Genomic DNA, 24,704 nt, shown 5'->3' with positions numbered 1-24,704 from the left:
TGGGTGTAAACAAAGAGGAGCTCTCTAGCACTCAACAAAATCTTTCAAGGTCATTTCCTCCAACTTGTCTCCTAAGTGGGATAACAAGTTTATAAACTTTTAAAGCAGCATAACTATTTCATGCTTCATATTTTCTTTTACTACATTATTTATACTGTAGTTAACTGTAAATACTACAGTATCTACTACAGTAAAGTCCACAAAAACACTACAGTACTTTTACCAAGGTATTTTTTTCATTTTTCATATCCACTCTTTTTTTTACCTTTATTTAACTAGGCAAGTGCGTTAAGAACAAATTCTTACTTATAATGACGGCCTACACCGGCCAAATCTAGTCGACGTTGAGTCAATTGTGCGCCACCCTATGAGACTCCCAATCACAGCCAGTTGTGATACAGCCTGGATTCAAACCAGGGTGTCTGTAGTGACGCCTCTAGCACTGAGATGCAGTGCCTTACACCGCTGCGCCACTCGGGAGCCCAAATACTTAAGGGTATCTAAATACAAAGAAGAGCTCTCTAGCAATCAACAAAATCTTTCAAGGCCATTAGATTTTTCTTCAACTTTTAAAGCAGCATAACTTGTCCATGCTTCCTCCAATCACAGCTTTTTTTTTGGGGGGGGGGGGGGGGACTTTGTAACCTGTCAAAAGGAATAATAATAAAAAATTGTTGTTGACATAAGCTCCCGTTGGGACGGGCCGTCACATATATTGTTGTGGATCTTTGATGTTATGGGGCTATTTTGCTTCCACCGGGGCTCTTGTTAAGGACTTGTACTAGGACATTTTAGCCAAAAGTGGATCTTCCAGCAAGACAATAACCCAGAACACATATCAAAATCCACAAATCAACTATTAGTTGACCACAAACTCAACATTTAGCAATGGCCATCTCAGTGTCCAGACTTGAACCCCATTGAAAACCTGTGGTTTGAATTGAAGAGAGCCGTCCATAAGCGCAGATGAAGGATATCAAGGATCTGGAAAGATTCTGTATGGAGGACTGGTCTAAGATCCCAACCAATGTGTTCTCCAATCTCATAAAACATTTTAGAAAAGCCTCAATGCTATTATCCTCGCAAGGTGAGAAAAAGGTTTTGAAAACAGAGGTGACAAAAATGTTGACCCTTTCTTTTTGAGACAAAATCGTATTCTCTGAGCAATTGCATAAGTATAAAATAATATAATTTTCACCCCCAAAAAATAGCATACAACATAGCTCAGTATTTGTATTATTTATTTTATACGGTATTTTTTGCTCATCTTAAGTAAATTACTTTAAAATACTACTTAAGTAGTTGTTTTGGGTATCTGTACTTTACTTTACTATTTATATTTTTGACTACTTTTACTTTTACTTCACTACATTCCCAAATAAAATGATGTACTTTTTACTCCCTACATTTTCCCTGACACCCAAAAGTACTCGTTACATTTTGAATGCTTAGCAGGACAGAAAAATGGTCCAATTGACACACTTATCAATAGAACATCCCAGGTCATCTCTACTGCCTCTGATCTAGTGGACTCACTTAACTTTGTTTGTAAATGATGTCTGAGTGTTGGAGTGTGCCCCTGGATATCTGTAGATTTACAACAACAAAAAAACGATAAAATGGTGCCGTCTGGTTTCCTTAATATAAGGAATTTTAAATAATTTATACTTTTACTTTTGATACTGAAGTATATTTTAGCAATTAAATGTACTTTGATACTTAAGTATTATTAGAACCAAATACTTTTAGACTTTTACTCAAGTAGTATTTTACTGGGTTACTTTCACTTTTACTTGAGTCATTTTCTATTAAGGTATCTTTACTTTTACTCAAGTATGACAATTGTGTACTTTTTCCACCACTGATCAAAGGTGCCTATAATTTGGGACCTGACTGTATATCTTGTACATTCGCCACTTACTCACCAGCTTATTCCCCTCCTTCACTGTGAATACGTTTTGTGATATTTATTGTGGGGATTTGCACAGGCCTTCCTTGTCTGCGTCCTCACTGCATATCCACCGTGACGACCTGGCTCACAACATGAAAGGTCAGTTCACCTGTGGGCCATTGGGCTGTAGGCCTAACTAGTTTGATGGATTTCTATCTACTAGTATGTCATATCTATCAAACTGGTTAAAACTAGTCATGGTATATAGGATGCCAGGATAAATGTCTTATGTCATCCCTGAGGCATTTTTATTGCCTCTTAACTTGAGATGAAACACTTTGTTTTGCCTTTGATGTTCATGAAATACATATTTTCCCTCAATTAGTGCTAACACTCTGAATAGAAGGTCTATTTACTTAATCAAAGTCTTTTGATGACATCTAGTGGTCAAACCGAAGAAGTGGTGGGACTTCAAAATGTACAATTTTATAATATTATTATAATTATTGTATACTTCATTCACAGTTTAAATGATTTGACCAAGTAATGCCTGTAGATTACGATACATTAAATGATATGAAAACATTTCCCCTGTAGTTTTCTGTGATTTTTGCAGTTTTCAAACAGCAAGATGTTTCTGTCAAATGCAGTAGAATGTAAAGGGAGGATCATGATGTTCAACACACTGCTCCCGGGAGTTGATCATAGTATTTGCTCCTCTAGACTTTAGCTATCAACACTGCTTCCCCTACCATTATATACCCCCCAATCCACACCTAGCATTGTTCCTATCAGCATGCCTCCTTCCCTCCTCACCATCTTATCATTAGCGTGGGTAACAGTCTATTCTTGCTTTAGCCAAGTCCTGTTTCATCACAACAACTAAAGCACTAACAGACTTCCACCCAGGCTATCATATCATTCATCCAAGTTAAATAACCGTATGTGATTGTCAATGGGCCTAAACCTGGAAAACACTGTTATTCTGTGTCGTAATCTACAGACATTACTTGGTCAAAGCGGCGTGATCAAATACTAGTGTATGCGAGCAAACATTTAGAATTTCGCTGTATCATTTTCTGGTGTTTATTTCAAATGTGTATTCATTGGATGTGCAATTTACTTGAGAAGCTAGGCCATAAGCCATCAGTGTCCAGTTAGAAATCTAGCCTGATATGTTTGACTGCGAGTGAAAGCCCAGGGCATGAAAATGATTTGATGATATCTCAATGAGCTGTGTTTCTGTGACAGATTCAGACATGCTGTACTCAGGATGACTAGGATGTACTCCCACAGGCCAGGCTGCTGTCATAACATGTGGCTGTCTCACTGCTGCTGTATCCAAATCCTGTACTTTTTATTTTATCTGAATACATGAGTATGCACATAATTTGTGTGAGTGTGTGTGTGTGTTTTTGTGGCTCAGTTGGTAGAGCATGGTGTGTGCAACGCCAGGGTTGTGGGTTCAATCCCCACGGGGGGCCAGTACAAAAAAATAAAATAAATGTATGAAATGTATGCATTCACTACTGTAAGTCGCTCTGGATAAGAGCGTCTGATAAATGACTAAAATGTAAATGTAACTATCCTTGTGTGTAACAGAAGTCCTCACAAGGATTGTAAAACAACAAAAATTCGGACAATTTTGCTGGTCGCCACGAGGGAAAATTATATTTTAGGAGGATACAGACAGCTGAAGAGGTATGTTTTTTACATAAAATTAAGCATAATGATTATGACTAGAAAAAAGCTGTTTCAGGTGTTTCAAAAATGCTAAATTATCCAATACATTTTGCCATGGGGCGGAGAGAAGATTTTCAATTATATAAATAATTTCCTGCAATTCTACTCATTTTGCCATGGGGCAGTGAGAAAAAGGTGCAGTTTACAGCTAATTTCCTGCAATTCTACACATTTACCATAATATATCTGAGTGAGAGTGACTAACAAAATCAATGGGGGCCCTGGTTGGTAATTCGACCATGATTACTACAAGTTTAGATAGCTGGCTGCTAGTCTAACTGTTAGCTACATGGGCTAATTGAGTGACTGTCAGTGACTGACATAACAAGAGCAAAACTGCTGATGCACAACCAAATTGAGAGCTTGTGCCTTGTTTATTCAACTATTCTAACTCTCAACAAACAGTAAGTTGAGACCTTGACCAAGTTCAAAATGTGTAGGCTAACCTATGCACTGATAATGTTATAATAGCTTACGCATTTTTACATAGAACACTATTGAACCAAGGTCTGCCTCTGATGTGCTGAGTGTGTCTGTTTAAATATTGAGGGTGGGTGTATCTCTCTCTCTCTCTCTCCCTCCCTTTCTCGATGTCTCTCTCTATCTCTCCGGTAGCTGTCGTGTAATGGTAGTGAAATAGTCATCATTGCTTGAAGCGCATAGTAAAGAAAGCATGGCTGCCAGTCGGGTACTCGTATACGGGGGAAGAGGTGCACTGGGTAGCAAAATTGTTCAGCACTTTAAATCTAAAGGATGGGTGAGTGCTATACGTGTGTTTTTTTCTTCATATAATATACAACGAAAGGATTTTGAGCCGTTGCTTGCCCCAGTGTCTTTTCTATTTTCAATAACCACTTGTTGAGTAGGCCTAGCCCTAGATGCTATGGTAAGAAGCAAGGAAAATGAAATTAAACCATTGAAATTGTCATCATCAATTGTCATCATCAAGACGTTTTAACGATGCCAGCCCAGAGCTATCGGAAAACATATAATAAGTTGTTATACTTTACTGAGCCTACTTTTGGATTGCATGTGGAATAAAAGCCGACGTTGAAGGATAGTTCGATATCATCATCCTATTTTCCAAAGAATGCAAATGTTTCATGCTCTGTTGTTCTTTCTTTATTTTCCAATAGTGGGTAGCCAGCATCGACATCGTTGCCAGTGAGGAGGCAAACGCGAACGTGCTGGTGAAGTTGTCCGAGTCATTTACCGAGCAAGCAGGACAGGTAGGAGGAGCATGCTTTCACCTGCTCCCTCTGTGATGTTGACAGTTATGGCTTTTTGAATACTCCGGTGATTTGCAAAACGCTGTATAATTACCGTAAAACACCCAGATTCTAGCCCGTTGTAATAGACTCTTATCTCTTGCTGCAGGTGACAGCAGATGTGGCCCAGTTGCTAGGGGACCAGAAAGTGGATGCCATCTTGTGTGTGGCAGGCGGATGGGCTGGAGGAAATTGCAGGTCCAAAGGTTCAAGAGTGTTTCACTGAGATATTATCAGTTCATTTTGAACACATACTGTGATATGAATGCCAGGTGCCTTGTGGCTAAGTCGGTACCGTGTGGCACTTGCAACTCCAGTGTTGTGTGTTTGATTCCCACGGGGGACCAGTACAAACATAATATGAAAATGTATGCACTCACTACTGTAAGTCGCTCTGGATAAAATGCTAAAATGTCTGCTAAAATGTAAATATCTCCCTTTAAACATTTAAACCCCTTTCAAACCAATTTCCCCATAGGCTGAATTGTCATCTGGCATTCAATTCAGGGATGTTTGTTCGTTCCATTTAATTACATGGTTCATTCAATATTGCAATGTTGTTCCTCAAACATCTTCTCTTACGTATGTTGTTTTTAGACCTGTACAAAAACACAGACATGATGTGGAAGCAGAGTGTGTGGACCTCTACCATATCTAGCCACCTGGCTGCTGTGCACCTGAAGCAGGGTGGACTACTGACTCTGGCTGGGGCTAAAGCATCACTGGGTGGTACTAGTGGTAAGATGCCACTTACATCTACTCTCCTGGTACTCTATTCTACTGGGGTTCTATTCTATTCGACTGGTATTCTATTTGATTCTACTGGCATTCTATATTTTTTTGTTGTTGCATTTTGGTCATAATTTAAGGTTAGGGTTAGTTAGGCATTAGGGTTAGCAGTGTGGTTAAGGTTAGGGTTAGGCATTAGGGTTAGCAGTGTGGTTAAGGTTAGGGTTAAGGTTAGGTTTAAAATCAGATTGTATGACTATGTGGCTGTGGCTGTGGCTGTGTCAGCTAGTGACCACTCTGCAGAGCTCCCTCCAGTACATCTCAATAAATGGCAACCTGCTGTTCTTTTCTCCTGTAATGTTGTTCATACTGACCCTGTTTGACTGTGTCTCTGTTCTGACCACCGTCCAACTTTTATTTTTTAAGGGTGCCTGTCGTCACGACAGGCAGCCAAAACAAATAGCAGCTTACGTCATCAAACTATTTGTAAAACAAGGAACCCATGAAATACAAAAAATACTGATATATAGTAGAAACGAAAATATGAGTAACATGTTGAATATGATATGTATTTTAATGAGGAGAGAAATTGTTACTACTATGGTTTTTCACACAATGCTCTCTGGTATTTTAAACCTGACCCTGTATGCATGTGATGGTACCTATAGGACCCAACACCCATGCCTTTCCCTGTGTGGTGTGTAACTCATGTGATGGTCCTGAGAACAATATAAATTCTGACACTAGGGCACCTAAAATCCCTGGTCAGCAGTCGGTATAAAGCCCCCACTCTCATTGGCTGTTAGGTTGGGAAGGAGAATGAGTCAGCAGAATTTGGGTCTCTCCACATGTTGGTTAGAGTGTGTTGTGCTGTTCTCCCATTGAATGTAGCTTACTGTAGAAACTAGTGCTACACTAGACACAGGCCAGGAAGTTGTAGGGATTTCCCTCACAGCTTGATTTAGATTACTTTTTTAACAGTGGTATGTCTAATATTTTTTGGGGATGTTTCCTATAGTTTAACTCTCACCTGTGTGGGTTTTTTTCTCCATAAAATTTGAATAATGTTTTGATATTGAAGAAAGTATGTCCATATTTATTTTAATGAAAAAAGGATCTTCAGTATTTACCCTGTTTTACAAAGTCTATGCTATAACCCACAAGATTTACAGATTTTCATGATCTCTTAAATTCATGTCAGGTAATGCTCAGAGCTTCCTTGTGGCAGAAATGTGTGAGTCTTAGAAATACATCTTTAACATGACCATTAACTGCAAGTGGGTTGATTGCCTTATTCAATCGATCAAATGTATTTATAAAGCCCTTTTTACATCAGCAGAAATCACAAACTGCTTATACAGAAACCCAGCATAAAACAGCAAAGAGCAAGCAATGCAGATGTAGAAACACGGTGGCTATTAAAAACTACCTAGAAAGGCAGGAACCTAGGAAGAAACCTAGAGAGGAACCAGGCTCTGAGAGGTGGCCAGTCCTCTTCTGGCTATGCCCAGTGGAGATTAAGAGTACATGGCCATTAAGGACTGATCGTTCTTCAAGACATTCAAGTGTTCATAGACCAGCAGGGTCAAATAGTAATCACAGTGGTTATTGGTCAGCACCTCAGGAGTAAATGTCAGTTGGCTTTTCATAGCCTAGCATTCAGAGGTTGTTACAGCAGGTGTGGTAGAGAGAGAGAGGGTCGAAACAGCAGGTCAGGGTTCCATAGGCGCAAGCAGAACAGCAGAAACTGGATCAGTAGCACGACCAGGTGGACTGGGGACAGCGACAGCCAGGAGTCATCAGCCCAGGTAGTCCTGAGGCATGGTCCTAGGGCTCAGGTCTTCCGAGGGGGAGAGAGAGAGCGCGAGAGAGAGATGGGAGAATTAGAGGGAGCATACTTAAGATTGAACAGGACACCAGATAAGACAGGAGAATTACACCAGATAGGACAGACTGTTCCTAGCCCCCCGGCACAAGGGCTATTGCGGCATAGATACTGGAGGCTGAGACGGGGGGGTCGGGGACACTCTGGCCCTGTCTGACGATATCCCCGGACAGTGCCAACCAGGCACGATATAACCCCACCCACTTTGCTAAAGCACAGCCCCCACACTACCAGAGGGATATCAACTAACCACCAACTTAGTACCCTGAGACAAGGCCGAGTATAGCCCATGAAGAGCTCCCCCACCACACGAGTCCGAAGGGTCTCAAAACCGGACAGGAAGGTCACGTCAGTCAAGTCAAAAAAGCTGCTCTTGAAGTATTTTTGATATCTTAATACAAATTGTCTGTATTACTGACAAAAACAAGACATTGGAAGATAGTAGTAGTGCTTAAAGATTGGATGTGTTTAGGGGTTATTTGTGCTTATATTTTTAGCTTAATATTAGCTTTAATACTTAAGAGCTTACCGGTAATAGTGTGTCTGATCTAAAGACATTCTCAACCAGGTTTACTGAGTTCTCTATGGTGATATACTGCCTTTGGGCAGATTGGTGTCCAGTAGTGTCTTAGGGACAGCTGGTCTTGCCAATGGTGTCTTAAGGACAGCTGGTCTTACCAGTGGTGTCTTAGCAACAACTGGTCTTGCAATGCCAGATGCACACATTGTGAACTTAAAGATTTGGAGTTGATTTGGGGTTAAAGACTGAGGCTTGTTAACCATGTGCGCACCCTATGACCCTAACCCTTGACCTTAGATTTAAAAGTCAGGTTGAACTGTCAAATAACATTGATTTAACTTTTGGGGGATGAAGCACGCTAGTCTGTTAATGCTCTTTGGGGAAATGGATTCTGAATGCATTTCAAATAAACCATCTTACGTTAGCAATTTGGAGTGCATCTACTGTACGTAAAAAAAAATACAACTGAAACTCTCCCCCCTCAAAGACTATGTGTTCCATTGAGAAATAGGTTCCAGTTCTTCAGTTTAGTAGTACTGTGTCTTGAAGATAAAATGTAATTGAATGAAAAAGAGCTTACTCTCCACCTCTTTCTCTCATTGGGCCATTTAAAAAAAAAAGTGTTGGAAAATGCTGCTTATTGTTTCCAGATGCTACTGTATGAGCACAAACATTGATGGGAAGTCAAAAGCATGTCTGTGAAACAAGCAGTAATCTCTGAAAACTGCCATGGGAAAAGTTTGGGATCCAAAAGCACCCAGAATATTTGTCGATAGTATATAAACAGGAAGTCATAAATGTGTAGAGAATGTATGTTGAGTTCAAAATATACTGTTTGTAATATCACATACAGTGACAGTCAAAAGTTTGGACACACCTACTCATTCCAGGGTATTTCTTTATTTTTACTGTTTTCTACATTGTAGAATAATAGTGAAGACATCAAAACTATGAAATAACACATGGAATCATGTAGTGACCAAAATTGTTAAACAAATCAAAATTTATTTTAGATTTGAGATTCTTCAAAGTTGCCACCCTTTGCCATGATAACAGCTTTGCACGCTCTTGGCATTGGTCCTCCTTTTCCTGTAGTCCACGATCATCTCCTTTGTCTTGATCACGTTGGGGGGGGGGGGGGGGGTGTTGGTTTTGGAGTCGTGCCTGGCCATGCAGTCATGAGTGAACAGGGAGTACAGGAGGGGACTGAGCACGCACCCCTGAGGGGCCCCCGTGTTGAGGATCAGCATGGCAGATGTGTTGTTACCTACCCTTACCACCTGGGGGTGGCTCATCTGGAAGTCCAGGATCGAGTGGCAGAGGGAGGTGTTTAGTCCCAGGGTCCTTAGCTTAGTGATGAGCTTTGAGGGCACTATGGTGTTGAACGCTGAGCTCTAGTAATGAATAGCATTCTCAGATAGGGGTTCCTTTTGTCCAGGTGGTAAAGGGCAGTGTGAAGTGCAATAGAGATTACATCATCTGTGTATCTGTTGGGGCAGTATGCAAATTGGATTGGGTCTAGGGTTGCTGGGATAATGGTGTTGATGTGAGCCATGACCAGCCTTTCAAAGCACTTCATGGCTACAGACGTGAGTGTTACGGGCTGGTAGTCATTTAGGCAGGTTACCTTAGTGTTCTTGGGCACACGGACTCTGCTTGAAACATGTTGGTATTACAGACTCAGTCAAGGACAGGTTCAGTGTTGCTTGCCTCAAAGCGAGCAATTAAGTAATTTAGCTCGTCTGGTAGGCTCGTGTCACTAGGCAGCTCGTGGCTGTGCTTCCCTTTGTAGTCTGTAATACTTTGCAAGCCCTTCCACATCCGACAAGCATCGAATTACTTTCTAACTCTAGTATTGTGTATATTTCCATGTCCCTCGTTATTATGGTAAGATTTATTGGTGTTTATCTGATTTTATCCAACCATCTCTCCTATTTCACTGTCCCTCTTTCCATCCCTCCGTCTTTCTCTCTCTCCTCAGGCATGGTGGGCTATGGCATGGCCAAGTCAGCAGTCCACCAACTCTGTCAGAGTCTAGCAGGAGAAGACAGTGGGATGCCCCTTGGAGCTGTGACTGTTGCCATACTACCGTGAGTAGCCTAGCAGTTAAGAGCATTGGGCCAGTAACCGACAGGTCTCTGAGGTCCCTGAGCCAACGAGGTGAAAAATCTGGTGATGTGCCCTTGAGCAAGGCACTTAACCTTAATTGCTCCTGTAAATTGCTCTGCCTAAAGAGTGTCTGCTAAATGATTCAATTGTTAGGTATCTTGTTGTTTTTATTACACTTAGTCAATTACTTATTAGGAATAGGAGAAACCTGCCTAAGATACTGTTTGTTATTATTACAGTTTATAACCTGCCAAAGATACCATTTGTTATTTTTACAGTTTATTACTTACTCATTATGAATAGGATTAGGAAAAACCTGCACATTGGAAATAGTCGTTAGGAATTTAATTTATTTGCAACAGTGGAGGTCAAAGGTTACATTACGAATACATTACATGTATTCACCTCATGAGCAGCTATCTGTATACATAGTTTCATTGATTAACAAATGGATGTTAAGCACGTTTCATTGATTAACAAATGGATGTTAAGCACGTTTTTGCACTGTCAGCATGAGAAGCCTGTATCTGAGTTTTGTAGCCAATATTCTCAGTGCTCTGTTATGGTATATTCCAATTGCACAAGGTTGGACTGAGACCACCTGCCAGGCTACTATTAGCTGTCACATAGCTGTCACATATGGTTAGCATTACCCCCATGACTTGCAATTCTTCTGCACTACCAATACGAATCGGAGGGTTGCTTTGTTCACTGCAACTGTGCACAAAAGATTGTAGACTGCATCTGTGCACATTCAAACATACAACTAATACAACTGAAATGTAAAATCATATTTCAATATATGCAAGTATTTATGTATCAATTATCATGCTCATCTCAAAATACACTGCTCAAAAAAATAAAGGGAACACTTAAACAACACAATGTAACTCCAAGTCAATCACACTTCTGTGAAATCAAACTGTCCACTTAGGAAGCAACACTGATTGACAATAAATTTCACATGCTGTTGTGCAAATGGAATAGACAACAGGTGGAAATTATTGGCAATTAGCAAGACACCCCCAATAAAGGAGTGGTTCTGCAGGTGGGGACCACAGACCACTTCTCAGTTCCTATGCTTCCTGGCTGATGTTTTGGTCACTTTTGAATGCTGGCGGTGCTTTCACTCTAGTGGTAGCATGAGACTGAGTCTACAACCCACACAAGTGGCTCAGGTAGTGCAGCTCATCCAGGATGGCACATCAATGCGAGCTGTGGCAAGAAGGTTTGCTGTGTCTGTCAGCGTAGTGTCCAGAGCATGGAGGCGCTACCAGGAGACAGGCCAGTACATCAGGAGACGTGGAGGAGGCCGTAGGAGGGCAACAACCCAGCAGCAGGACCGCTACCTCCGCCTTTGTGCAAGGAGGAGCAGGAGAAGCACTGCCAGAGTCCTGCAAAATGACCTCCAGCAGGCCACAAATGTGCATGTGTCTGCTCAAACGGTCCGAAACAGACTCCATGAGGGTGGTATGAGGGCCCGAAGTCCACAGGTGGGGGTTGTGCTTACAGCCCAACACCGTGCAGGACGTTTGGCATTTGCCAGAGAACACCAAGATTGGCAAATTCACCACTGGCGCCCTGTGCTCTTCACAGATGAAAGCAGGTTCACACTGAGCACGTGACAGACGTCACAGAGTCTGGAGACGCCGTGGAGAACGTTCTGCTGCCTGCAACATCCTCCAGCATGACCGGTTTGGCGGTGGGTCAGTCGTGGTGTGGGGTGGCATTTCTTTGGGGGGCCGCACAGCCCTCCATGTGCTCGCCAGAGGTAGCCTGACTGCCATTAGGTACCGAGATGAGATCCTCAGACCCCTTGTGAGACCATATGCTGGTGCGGTTGGCCCTGGGTTCCTCCTAATGCAAGACAATGCTAGACCTCATGTGGCTGGAGTGTGTCAGCAGTTCCTGCAAGAGGAAGGCATTGATGCCCCAGACCTGAATCCAATTAAGCACATCTGGGACATCATGTCTCGCTCCATCCACCAACGTCACGTTGCACCACAGACTGTCCAGGAGTTGGCGGATGCTTTAGTCCAGGTCTGGGAAGGAGATCCCTCAGGAGACCATCCGCCACCTCATCAGGAGCATGCCCAGGCATGGTAGGGAGGTCATACAGGCACATGGAGGCCACACACACCACTGAGCCTCATTTTGACTTGTTTTAAGGACATTACATCAAAGTTGGATCAGCCTGTAGTGTGGTTTTCCACTTTAATTTTGAGTGTGACTCCAAATCCAGACCTCCATGGGTTGATAAATTGGATTTCCATAGATTTTTTTTGTGTGATTTTGTTGTCAGCACATTCAACTATGTAAAGAAAAAAGTATTTAATAAGATTATTTCTTTCATTCAGATCTAGGATGTGTTGTTTAAGTGTTCCCTTTATTTTTTTGAGCAGTATATAACAGTGAAAGGCCTTCATCAGAGGTTGTTGGATGCTTGCTGGTGGTAAATATCATCTTTACACTTTAGCTTTACTGTTGTTTTTTTGTCTGTTGACAAGGGGTTTACATGGGCCTGTTACAATCAGTCCAGGACCAGAGCTTCAGGCCTCAGGTAGTCAGTTCCTACCACCGCCAGAACATTGTCATGTGACTTGATTACACAGGGTAACCTTGGATACTCCAATGAACAGGAAGTTCATGCCTGATGCAGACTTTGGTTCCTGGACACCACTGGAGTACATTGCAGAGTGAGTGTGATATGGTGGATGATGGGTTGTTTTCATTACCGTATGTTTTTACTGATCATTTAGTTAATCTTGAGATTTAAAATTATATGTATATTTATGCTGTAAGACCGTCATTAAATGTAATTATTCTAAAGGTTTAGAACATACAGATTTATCTCTTTGTTCAACGTATAACCATGATTATAGACAATCTTTTTTGTATACCAGTATTTCACCAGAAGATGGCAATGCTGTCACTTGGCCTGGAAAAATGACCTACTCAATTATATTGCAGTATTACTTGTTAAAATCTTGCCAAAAGATATTTAGAGCCAAATGTCTGGTTTGAATAATGCTGTAATGTGATCAAAAGGTTAATTTGATGGACATATCAATCAACTAATTATAATCTTACATTTCTTCAATACTCTTGACTGGATATAGTCTTGGCATCTATTACTTGGATACTCTTTCCAGGATTTACCCAAATTTGGTGTAAATGCAATGTTAACTATGTACTGTAACTAACACACTAAACTAGTGTATGGAGCCACTAAACTAGTGTATGGAGCCATTAGTGTATGGAGCCACTAAACTAGTGTATGGAGCCACTAAATTAGTGTATGGAGCCACTAAACTAGTGTATGGAGCCCCTAAACAAGTGTACGGAGCCACTAAAGTGTGTGTTCTTCTTTCATGTCAGTTTAGACACAGAGCACATAGTCTCCAGTGTCTCCTCTGTAAACAGTAGAGATTAGATGGGATTTGATCCAGTTTTATAATCCCAGAAGGGTTGGACAACATTAACCCTGCAGACAACCAGTAGAAACAGATGAGGGTCTGGGAGTATAAGTAGAAGCAATGGGAGGGGAATTTAAATGAGCACTTCAGTTCATCTGCTTATCAAATGTCCATTTGGTGGACTGGTGTAGAATGTTGACTTTGAATTGTGAATATCAATCTCATGATATAGTTGCTGTTGAAATAGATCATTGGTTAACAACATAACTCAAATCACACTAAGAGGCACAGAGGTATAAAATACATAAAAGCCATCAATATTGTGGCCTGTTTTTGTCTTCTGGAAATTTCTTCTAGACTTTGACATATAGAAAACAACGTAATCTCATCCAGAGCTTAATTAAAAAGTAGACTCTCTTATATCATATACTGTAAGCCAACCATGTTTCACTTGTACTCACTTACAAGTAGTAACTGCTAGCACCCATAGTCTAGCCATTTCATAGTCACATTCTCTTACTTTTCATATTTTCTCATAGTCTTATTTTTCTGTCTTCTAGAACTTTCTTCAGTTGGGCCACCGGTGCGGATCGTCCAGCATCGGGCAGTCTGATGCAGCTCACCACCACTGGAGGCAAGACACAGGCCCTACCCACACAATAAGACACATTTCCTACCCACATAATAAGACACAAGCCCTACCCACACAATAAGACACAAGCCCTACCCACACAATAAGACACAAGACCTACCCACACAATAAGACACAGGCCCTACCCACACAATAAGGCACATGTCCTACCCACACAATAAGGCACATGTCCTACCCACACAATAAGACACAGGCCCTACCCACACAATAAGACACAGGCCCTACCCACACAATAAGACACAGGCCCTACCCACACAATAAGACACATTTTCCTACCCACACAATAAGACATAGACCCTACCCACACTATAAGACACATTTCTACACACATAATACGACACAATACCTACCCACACAATAAGACACAGGTCCTACCCACACAATAAGACACAGGCCCTACCCACACAATAAGACACATTTCCTACCCACACAATAAGACACATTGCCTACCCACACAATAAGACACAGGTCCTACCCACACAATAAGACACATTTCCTACCCACACAATAAGACACAGGCCCTACCCACACAATAAGACACAGGCCCTACCCACACAATAAGACATAGGCCCTACACCCCTAATCAGACACAGGCCCCACCCACACAATAAGACACAGGACCTACCCACAAAATAGAGGAGGGAGAAGTGGAGAGGGAGGGGGAAAGAGAGAGAGAAGGATGAAATTAGTCACAATGAGAAAGAAGACTGAAGGATGAGATACTTTTGATAATGTAGCGTATGTGGACACCTGCTTATCATCTCATTCCAAAATCATGGGCATTAATATGGAGTCGGTCCACCCATTGCTGCTATAACAGCCTCCATTCTTCTGGGAAGGCTTTCCACTAGATGTTGGAACATTGCTGCTGGGACTTGCTTCCATTCAGCCACAAGAACATTAGTGAGGTCGGTACTGATGTTGGGTGATTAGGCCTGGCTCATAGTCGGTATTCCAATTCATCCCAAAGGTCTTCGATGGGGTTGAGGTCAGGGCTCTGTGCAGGCCAGTCAAGTTCCTCCACACCTTTGTACAAGGGGCTTTGTCATGCTGAAACAGGAAAGGGCCTTCCCCAAACTGTTGCCCCAAAGTTGGAAGCACAGAATATCCTAGAATGTCATTGTGTGCTGTAGCATTAAGATTTCCCTTCACTGGAACTAAGGGGCCTAGCCCAAACCATGAAAAAACAGCCCCAGAAAATTATTCATTCACCACCAAACCTTACAGTTGGCACAATGCATCCGTGCAGGTAACGTTCTCCTGGCATCCGCCAAACCCAGATGCGTCCATCGGACTGCCAGATGGTTAACCTTTGGGTGGTGGACCATTTTTGATATACACGGGAAACTGTTGAGTGTTGCAGTTCTTGACACAAACCTGTGCGCCTGGCACCTACTACCATAGCCTGTTCAAAAGCACTTAAATATGTTTTATTGCCCATTCACCCTCTGAACGGTACATATCATTCACCTAGATTCACCTGGTCAGTCAATGTCATGGAAAGAGCAGGTGTTCTTAATGTTTTGTACTCAGTGTATATCTCTCTATTATGTGTGGGAATACTTTGGAACAGATTTCCAAAATTACAATCACTTGGAGCTGATTTGCTGGTGTTTTTAGAGTATTTTATGTCCAACAATAATTAAAACTATATATATATACAGTATATTTATTTTTAAGAAAGCTTGAAAGCTGCGGGCCGCCAGTTGGGGAACCCTACCTCTATGCCCTACCTCTATAACCTACCTCTTTCCATGACAGACTGACCAGGTGAATCTAGGTAAAAGCTATGATCCCTTATTGATGCCATTTGTTAAATCCACTTCAATCAGTGTAGATGAGGGGGAGGAGACAGGTTAAAGAAGGATTTTTAAGCCTTGAGACAATTGAGACATGGATTGTGTGTGTGTGTACCGTTCAGAGGGTGAATGGGCAATAACAAATATTTAAGTGTTTTTGAACGGGCTATGGTAGTAGGTGCCAGGCACACCGGTTTGTGTCAAAAACTGCAACACTCAACAGTTTCCTGTGTGTATCAAAATGGTCCACCACCCAAAGGACATCCAGCCAACTTGACACAACTGTGGGAAGCATTGGAGTCGACATGGGCCAGCACGCTTTCGACACCTTGTAGAGTCCATGCACTGACGAATTGAGGTTATTTTGTACAGTCAGTGTATGTGACCTTATAGAAATGTAAGCAAAGTTTGAAATGATTATGTTTAAGTGAAATATTATATCTCTTTGGACTTCTTGTGGTCGATTTACCGTCGATAAATGGCTGAATATAGTTGATTATCCCTGGTATAGAGAGATGGAGAGGAGGGAGGGGAAGGTAAGAGATCGTGGAGGGGAATAAAAATATGCCCACAATAGTGTTAGAATGAATCAGTTGCAGAGGAAACATGAACCTCAAGTACATTTACTTATTTTGAACTCTTTTAGTTAGATCCCGTTTGAAATTGATGAAAATGAAGTAAGCCGCTGTCTTAATGTCAAACGTACAATGCATTTCAGTGGAGTTGCCATACTCTGCGTCTTGTGTCGAGTGTACTCAATATGCGTGTGATAGGTTGATTGAAGATGTACTGTCTAAGTACTATTATCAGTATCTCATAACACTATTTTTTGTTTGTGCTGTTTGATGTGGTTTTACCTCCTCTGTCTCAATTTGAATAAAAATCCACATTAATCACAATCTGATTTCATAATTTGTGAGAAACAATCAAAACACTACAGCATCACTCGGGCTCCTGAGTGGCGCAGCGGTCTAAGGCACTGAATCTCAGTGCTAGAAGCATCACTACAGACCCTGGTTTGATTCCAGGCTGCATCACAACCGGCCGTGATTGGGAGTCTCATATGGCAGCGCACAATTGGCCCTGCGTCGTCCGGGTGAGGGTTTGGCCGGTGTAGGCCGTCATTGTAAATAAGAATTTGTTCTTAACTAACTAACTTGCCTAGTAATAAAAATCACCATCACCTTGAATTGAAAATTATTATAGAGAATAAACACATTTTGGGGATCAGATATTTGTAGCAGTTCCACCACCACTAAAATCCAGATCCCTGCCCACCTCCCCCTCATCCACAATAATATTATATTTCATTGAACTTCACTGGTCATAATTAGATGTATTCGCCTACCATTAAAGACATACTATTTTGAATGGGGTTGGAGACCAGTTAAATTATTTACCTGCCTTGACTTGATCTAGCTCACTCATGGTCATTTCCAGTGACATACTGTAGCCTTCCCCACCAGGTGGTGCTGCTAGATAAGAACTCAATTCACCAGTCAAATGTGACCGACCACCTCGATTCGGTCTTGTGTAGCAAAATTTGAAATGTGTTTTTTACTTTGGATAAAAGTAGAGACTCAAAGCTACAAAATGGTATATCATACACTGCAGTTGAGGAACAATGTGAAAGTAATTTTGCTTTGAAAGTGGACAAACTTCTAACCCCACTTTTGAGAAAATTACCCTTAAATGTTTTTGTACACCTACTGGAGAGCCCTTCTTTATCTACACCTATTCAGCATCGATCACACCCTCTTAAGCCTTAGCCCCACCCATCTCCTTAAGGATTCACATGTGAGGCCATGTACTAAACAATGTAAGGTAGTGTACTAAACAACCAAAGATTAAGACTAAAAGTGGTGAAAGTAGTAGCCTACAATAAGGAAAAACTCCAGGTAAAAATACACTTTATCTAGTCCTTGGCCTATATCCTAATCTGACTTTGGTGCAGGTCATGTTGTTCTTCACATTACCGTTTCTGGTAAACACAGACTATATAAATTCAAATCAAAGTTTATTTGCCCCATGCACAGGATACAGAAGGTGTTAACGGTACAGTGAAATGCTTACTTGCATAGTTGCGTAGTAGCAATATAGAAAATAGAAAGAGTCCAGGTAAAAATATTTTCTAAATATTTTATAATTATTAGATGATGCTTACCCAGAGACACACTTGTCTAAATTGATGGGTCATGTGAAGGAAATGCTATAACCACCCCCCAACCACACATAGCTAAGTGGATGGATCACTATTGTCTAGACATGTACACATGTTCATGAAATACAATAGATGTCCGTAATCACCCCCAGACACACCTGGCTAGCTTGATGGGTCATGTAATCATCTGGCGAAGTGTAGTCTTTTGTTTAGACATGCAACTAGCTAGGTAGCTAAACAATGAACCATAATCCCAACCCATACTACTAGTAATACAAACTGATTGTCATAGCTAGCCACCATCCATGAAATGCTGTAGTATGAATGTGCAGGTAGATAAAGCTAACCACCTAGGTTCAATATTAGCTAGCTAGCTAACATTAGGCTATAAGTAGCAATGCAAATTGTTCCTGAGACGAATAATATTACTACACAGATCATGCATGTAACGTTAGCTAGCATGCCAACAAGCTAACATTTGCTTGCTAGCTAACAGTACACTTTAACTTGAAATTAAAACAACTTTCTGAAAAAAATTGAAATGTATAATACCTGAAAATGTAGCTAGACTCTTACCCATATATATATATATATATATGGATGAACGTTTGTTTGTAGCTAGATACATCTTGTTTGGCCCGCGTTGTGTCAAGTCACTCCGGTTCACACTGACCGTGTGCACAAAGTAGGTCATGACAAGTTTTTCCCACTGATCTTTGTTGATAGCGCCTGCTACATTCAGGGCAGCAATGTTGTTGGGAGCAGTAGCAACATTTTCGCAGTTCTCCATGGCTAATGTTATATATTTCAAAAAGCCACAGTAGCAAGGACTATCTACACATATTGAGCAGCTCACGTTATAGACAGAATCATGCTACATGGCAGACCAATCCGAACTTCTCTCTGGCATGTCCAGCCCATCCATTATCTCAGCCAATCCATGGCTATTCCAACTATGCTCGTAATTTAACAATTTTATTCGTATTTACAGATGGCATACAAGTTTGTTAATAAGACACATGAAAAGGGCCTCCTGAGTGGTGCAGTGATCTAAGGCACTAGGTGCTAGTTGTGAGGTGCTAGATCTAAGGTGCTAGTTGTGCAACTAGAGATCCTGGTTCGAGTCCAGACTCTGTTGCAGGATGTCTTTGTCCCATCGTGCTCTATCGACTCCTGTGGCAGTCCGGGCGCATGCATGCTGACACGGTCGCCAGGGGTACAGTGTTTCCTCCGACACATTGGTGTGGCTGGCTTTCAGGTTAAGCAGGCGTTGTGTTAAGAAGCAGTGCAGCTTGGCTGGGTCGTGTTTCGGAAGACGCACGGCTCTTGACCTTTGCCTCTCCCGAGTCCATACGGGAGTTGCAGCGATGGGACAAGACTGTAACTACCAATTGGGGAGAAAAAGGGATAATAAAATAATTAAATAAGGCACATGATAGTTAATGTATTCAAGAAGGTATTTCTGCCAAAAAATGCATTATGATGAAATGTATTTGCCTCTCCTGTGAAGTAGTTACGTGCGACACCAGCTTTCTGAAACAGGTCCAATATGATTCAAGGGAATATGTGTTGGTTACAAAACTAACTATAGATTGATGTTAACACTTACAATAGATGAGTGGATTTGGAAAATACAATGCACAGTAAATGGGCTCCACTGAAAATCTGGACATCGCTTGATTAATTGATTTTATTTGCCAGTTAAATAAATACATACACACACACAGTACATACATTTTAAAAAGGTGACAGGGAAAACACAATCAAGTCACAATCTTATTTTCATTGTGCCATATTCAAAGGTCTTGGTTTCACTGTATATGATAAGCCCAGGTTGCTGAAAAAATGACTGAACAATCAATATCCTTCCTAAGAACAATTGTAGCAACATGACACAATACAACGGGAGATCCCCATACGCCTACCACATATTACACAGAACAATAGCATCAGTAGCACTATGACAAGATATCTACTTGACAATAAGACCAACAAGGACTATCACAGGGAGGTATCTTTGATCAAGTGAAATATCTTCTGTGATCAACAATGGCTGTATGTATTCCCACGGGCAATTATTCTGTAGCACTACAACATCATAAGCTAATGTACAGTATGCAGCCGGGACGTGTTGAATGTGCCTGGGGCCCTCACACATCTAGATGAATTGCCCCCTGCCACCCTATATCAGCAGGACTGAACACTACCTCCTTGTTCTCTTCTATTCATTGCAGGCATTGTGATTTATTATAGTGTGTCGTCAACAGGGCCCAAGCCTTATAATCATTGCTCCTGCAGCTCACTGTGAGAAATAGCAGAGTTTAAACCTATGGCGTAATAATTGTCCTAAGGTGAATTTGTATTCACACTTAGCCGCTAAGTCAATAGGATGATGTATAGGATGATATATGGGACGATATATAGGATTATGTATAGGATGGTGTATAGGATGACAAATAGGATGATATATAGGATGATAAATAGTATGATGTATAGGATGGTGTATAGGATGATGTATAGGATGATGTATAGGATGGTGTATAGGATGATGAATATGATGATATATAGAGTTGAAGTCGGAAGTTTACATACACTTAGGTTGGAGTCATTAAAACTTGTTTTTCAACCACTCCATACATTTCTTGTTAACAAACTATTGTTTTGGCAAGTCGGTTAGGACATCTACTTTGTGCATGACACAAGTCATTTTTCCAACAATTGTTTACAGACAGATTATTTCACTTATAATTCACTGTATGACAATTCCAGTGGGTCAGACATTTACATACACTAAGTTGACTGTGCCTTTAAACAGCTTGGAAAATTCCAGAAAATGATGTCATGGCTTTAGAAGCTTCTGATGGGCTAATTGACATCATTTGAGTCAATTGGAGGTGTACCCCTATGGATGTATTTCAAGGCCTACCTTCAAACTCAGTGCCTCTTTGCTTGACATCATGGGAATTCAAAAGAAATCGACCAAGACCTCAGAAAAAAAATTGTAGACCTCCACAAGTCTGGTTCATCCTTGTGAGTTTCACGGCTGTCTTCGTCTTCTGACGATATAGCGAAATCGTCGTCTGAAAATGTAGACCAATACGCAGTGGATGTCGTGTTCATTTTTTAATTTAATTAATCGCTCACGTGAACACTATACAAAAAAACAATAAACAATGACAGTGCAACAGTTTTGCATGCTATCCTAACGCAGTGCAAAAACAATCTCCCACAACAGACAAACACACCCTCATATATGGGACTCTCAATCAAAGGCAAATAGACAACACCTGCCTTCAATTGAGAGTCCCAACCCCAATGAACCCAAACATAGAAACAGACACACTAGACTCAACATAGAATTACATAAACATAGATCATAAACCAAAACCCGGAAATACTAAATCAAACGCCCTTTTACCAAAACACCACCCCGAACCACATAAAACAAATACCCTCTGCCACGTCCTGACCAAACTAAAATGACAATTAACCCTTATACTGGCCAGGACGTGACAGTACCCCCCCCCCCCCCCCCCCCTTAAAGGTGCTAACCCCGGAAGCACCTTAAAAAACAAAAACAACAACAACAAAAAACAACCCCCAAACAACAAAACCAAAATTACACTCTACTAAAGGGAGGGAAGGGAGGGTGGCTGCCGTCAACGATGGCACTGTGCTACACCCCCCCCCCCCCCCCCCCTCCCCAACCCACCTATATCTGGAGGTGGCTCCGGTTCTGGCCGTTCCAGGCAGTCGGGCCACTCTGGCAGCTCTGGGCAGTCGGGGCAGTCTGGCAGCTCGGGGCAGTTTGGCAGCTCGGGGCAGTCTGGCAGCTCGGGGCAGTCTGGCAGCTCGGGGCAGTCTGGCCAGTCTGGCAGCTCGGGGCAGTCTGGCCACTCTGGCAGCTCGGGGCAGTCTGGCAGCTCGGGGCAGTCTGGCCACTCTGGCAGCTCGGGGCAGTCTGGCCACTCTGGCAGCTCGGGGCAGTCTGGCCACTCTGGCAGCTCGGGGCAGTCTGGCCACTCTGGCATCTCCGGGCAGTCTGGCCACTCTGGCAGCTCCTGACTAGTGGGTGGCTCTGGCGACTCTTCACTGACGGGCGGCTCTGGCGATTCCTCACTGACGGGCGGCACTGGTGACTGTTGACTGGCGGGCAGCTCTGGTGACTGTTGACTGGCGGGCAGCTCTGGTGACTGTTGACTGACGGGCAGCTCTGGTGACTGTTGACTGGCGGGCAGCTCTGGTGACTGTTGACTGGCGAGGCTGGGTTTACGCACTTGAAGCCTTGTGCGTGGTGCTGGTACTGGGCGTAACAGACTGGTAACACGCACCTCCAGGCTAGTGCGGGGAGCGGGAACAGGACGAGTCGGACTGGGCTGACGTACTTCCGGGTCCGCACGAGAGACAGGAGCTGGAAACCTAGGGCTATGGAGGCGCACAGTCGGTCTTGATCTTACCTCCTGCACAACCCGTCTTGGCTGGATGGAACTAGTAGCCCTGTACGAGCGGGGTGCTTGTACAGGGCAGACTGGGCTGTGCAGGGGCCTGATGGTAGCCGTGCGTAGAGCGGGAGTTGCGTAGCCTGGTCCTCGGAGGCGTACCGGCGACTAGATGCGCTGCGCAGGCATCCTCCTACCAGGCTGGATGCCCGCTCTAGCACGGCACCTGCGAGGGGCTGGAATAACGCGCACCGGACTGTGCGTGCGTATGGGTGAGAAAGTGCGCTCCTCAGCGAAACATGGCGCTCTCCACCTCATACGCTCCTCCATATAACCACGGGTAGCTGGCTTCCGGCTCTTCCTAGGCCTAGCCAAACTACCCGTGTGCCCCCCAAACATTTTTCTTGTGGGTGCCTCTCGTGCTTCAACGCCAGTCGTGTCCCTCGGAAACGTTCCCGGTCCATACCAGCCTTACTTCATGGGCCTTCTCCGGCCATAACCTGCTCCCAAGTCCATCTCTCCCGTTTGTCCAAATCAAAAATCCTCTGCTCCTTCCTCTGCTGCTTGGTCCAGGTTTGGTGGGAGATTCTGTCACGGCTGTCTTCGTCTTCTGACGATATAGCGAAATTGTCGTCTGAAAATGTAGACCAATACGCAGCGGATGTCGTGTTCATTTTTGAATTTAATTAATCGCTCACGTGAACACTATACAAAAAAACAATAAACAATGACAGTGCAACAGTTTTGCAGGCTATCCTAACGCAGTGCAAAAACAATCTCCCACAACAGACAAACACACCCTCATATATGGGACTCTCAATCAAAGGCAAATAGACAACACCTGCCTTCAATTGAGAGTCCCAACCCCAATGAACCCAAACATAGAAACAGACACACTAGACTCAACATAGAATTACATAAACATAGATCATAAACCAAAACCCGGAAATACTAAATCAAACGCCCTTTTACCAAAACACCACCCCGAACCACATAAAACAAATACCCTCTGCCACGTCCTGACCAAACTAAAATGACAATTAACCCTTATACTGGCCAGGACGTGACAGTGAGCAATTTCCAAACGCCTGAAGGTACCACGCTCATCTGTACAAACAATAGTACGCAAGTATTAACACCATGGGACCACGCAGCCGTCATACTGCTCAGGAAGGAGACGTGTTCTGTCTCCTAGAGATGAACGTACTTTGGTGTGAAAAGTTCAAATCAATCCCAGAACAACAACAAAGGACCTTGTCAAAATGCTGGAGGAAACAGGTAGAAAAGTATCTATATCCACAGTAAAACGAGTCCTATATCGACATAACCTGAAAGGCCGCTCAGCAAGGAAGAAGCCACTGCTCCAAACCCGCCATAAAAAAAGCCACTCTACGGTTTGCAACTGCACATGGGGACAAAGATCGTACTTTTTGGAGAAATGTCCTCTGGTCTGATGAAACAAAAACAGAACTGTTTGGCCATAATGACCATCGTTATGTTTGGAGGAAAAAGAGGGAGGCTTGCAAGCCGAAGAACACCATCCCAACCGTGAAGCACGGGGGTGGCAGCATCATGTTGTGTAGGTGCTTTGCTGCAGGAGGGACTGGTGCACTTCACAAAATAGATGGCATCATGAGGTAGGAAAATTATGTGGATATATTGAAGCAACATCTCAAGACATCAGTCAGGAAGTTAAAGCTTGGTTGCAAATGGGTCTTCCAAAATGAACAATGACCCCAAGCATACTTCCAAAGTTGTGACAAAATGGCTTAAGGACAACAAAGTCAAGGTATTGGAGTGGACATCACAAAGTCCTGAACTCAATCCCATAGAAAATTTGTGGGCAGAACTGAAAAAGCATGTGCGAGCAAGGAGGCCTACAAACCTGACACAGTTACACCAGCTCTGTCAGGAGGAATGGGCCAAAATTCACCCAACTTATTGTGGGAAGCTTGTGGAAGGCTACCATTCAAAGGCAATGCTACCAAATACTAATTGAGTATATGTAAACATCTGATCCATTGGGAATGTGATGAAAGAAATAAAGCTGAAATAAATCATTCTCTCTAGTATTATTCTGACATTTCACATT

At 42.6% G+C, this 24,704-nt stretch overlaps 1 protein-coding gene across 1 annotated transcript; it reads left to right on the top strand.

The window, feature by feature from the left end:
- Positions 1-4,201: 4,201 nt before the first annotated feature.
- Positions 4,202-16,911, top strand: LOC106604536 (dihydropteridine reductase). Its single transcript, XM_014199256.3, has 7 exons — positions 4,202-4,391; positions 4,771-4,863; positions 5,012-5,108; positions 5,500-5,640; positions 10,018-10,126; positions 12,758-12,841; positions 14,122-16,911. The coding sequence occupies exons 1-7, from the start codon at positions 4,308-4,310 to the stop codon at positions 14,222-14,224; spliced, it is 711 nt and encodes a 236-aa protein (XP_014054731.1). The 5' UTR covers positions 4,202-4,307; the 3' UTR covers positions 14,225-16,911.
- Positions 16,912-24,704: the final 7,793 nt, after the last annotated feature.

The sequence above is a fragment of the Salmo salar genome, chromosome 05, assembly GCF_965601325.2.
Source record: "Salmo salar chromosome 05, fSalSal1, whole genome shotgun sequence".
In the NCBI taxonomy this organism is placed as follows: domain Eukaryota; kingdom Metazoa; phylum Chordata; class Actinopteri; order Salmoniformes; family Salmonidae; genus Salmo; species Salmo salar.
This window is presented reverse-complemented; position numbering and strand designations above follow the sequence as displayed.

Excerpts from the sequence above, each read along its gene's own strand:
- LOC106604536 (XM_014199256.3), top strand. The coding sequence starts at position 4,308 with ATGGCTGCCAGTCGGGTACTCGTATACGGGGGAAGAGGTGCACTGGGT. Across the intron at positions 4,864-5,011 it reads TTACCGAGCAAGCAGGACAG|GTGACAGCAGATGTGGCCCA; the intron begins GTAGGAGGAGCA and ends CTCTTGCTGCAG. Across the intron at positions 12,842-14,121 it reads CCACTGGAGTACATTGCAGA|AACTTTCTTCAGTTGGGCCA; the intron begins GTGAGTGTGATA and ends TCTGTCTTCTAG.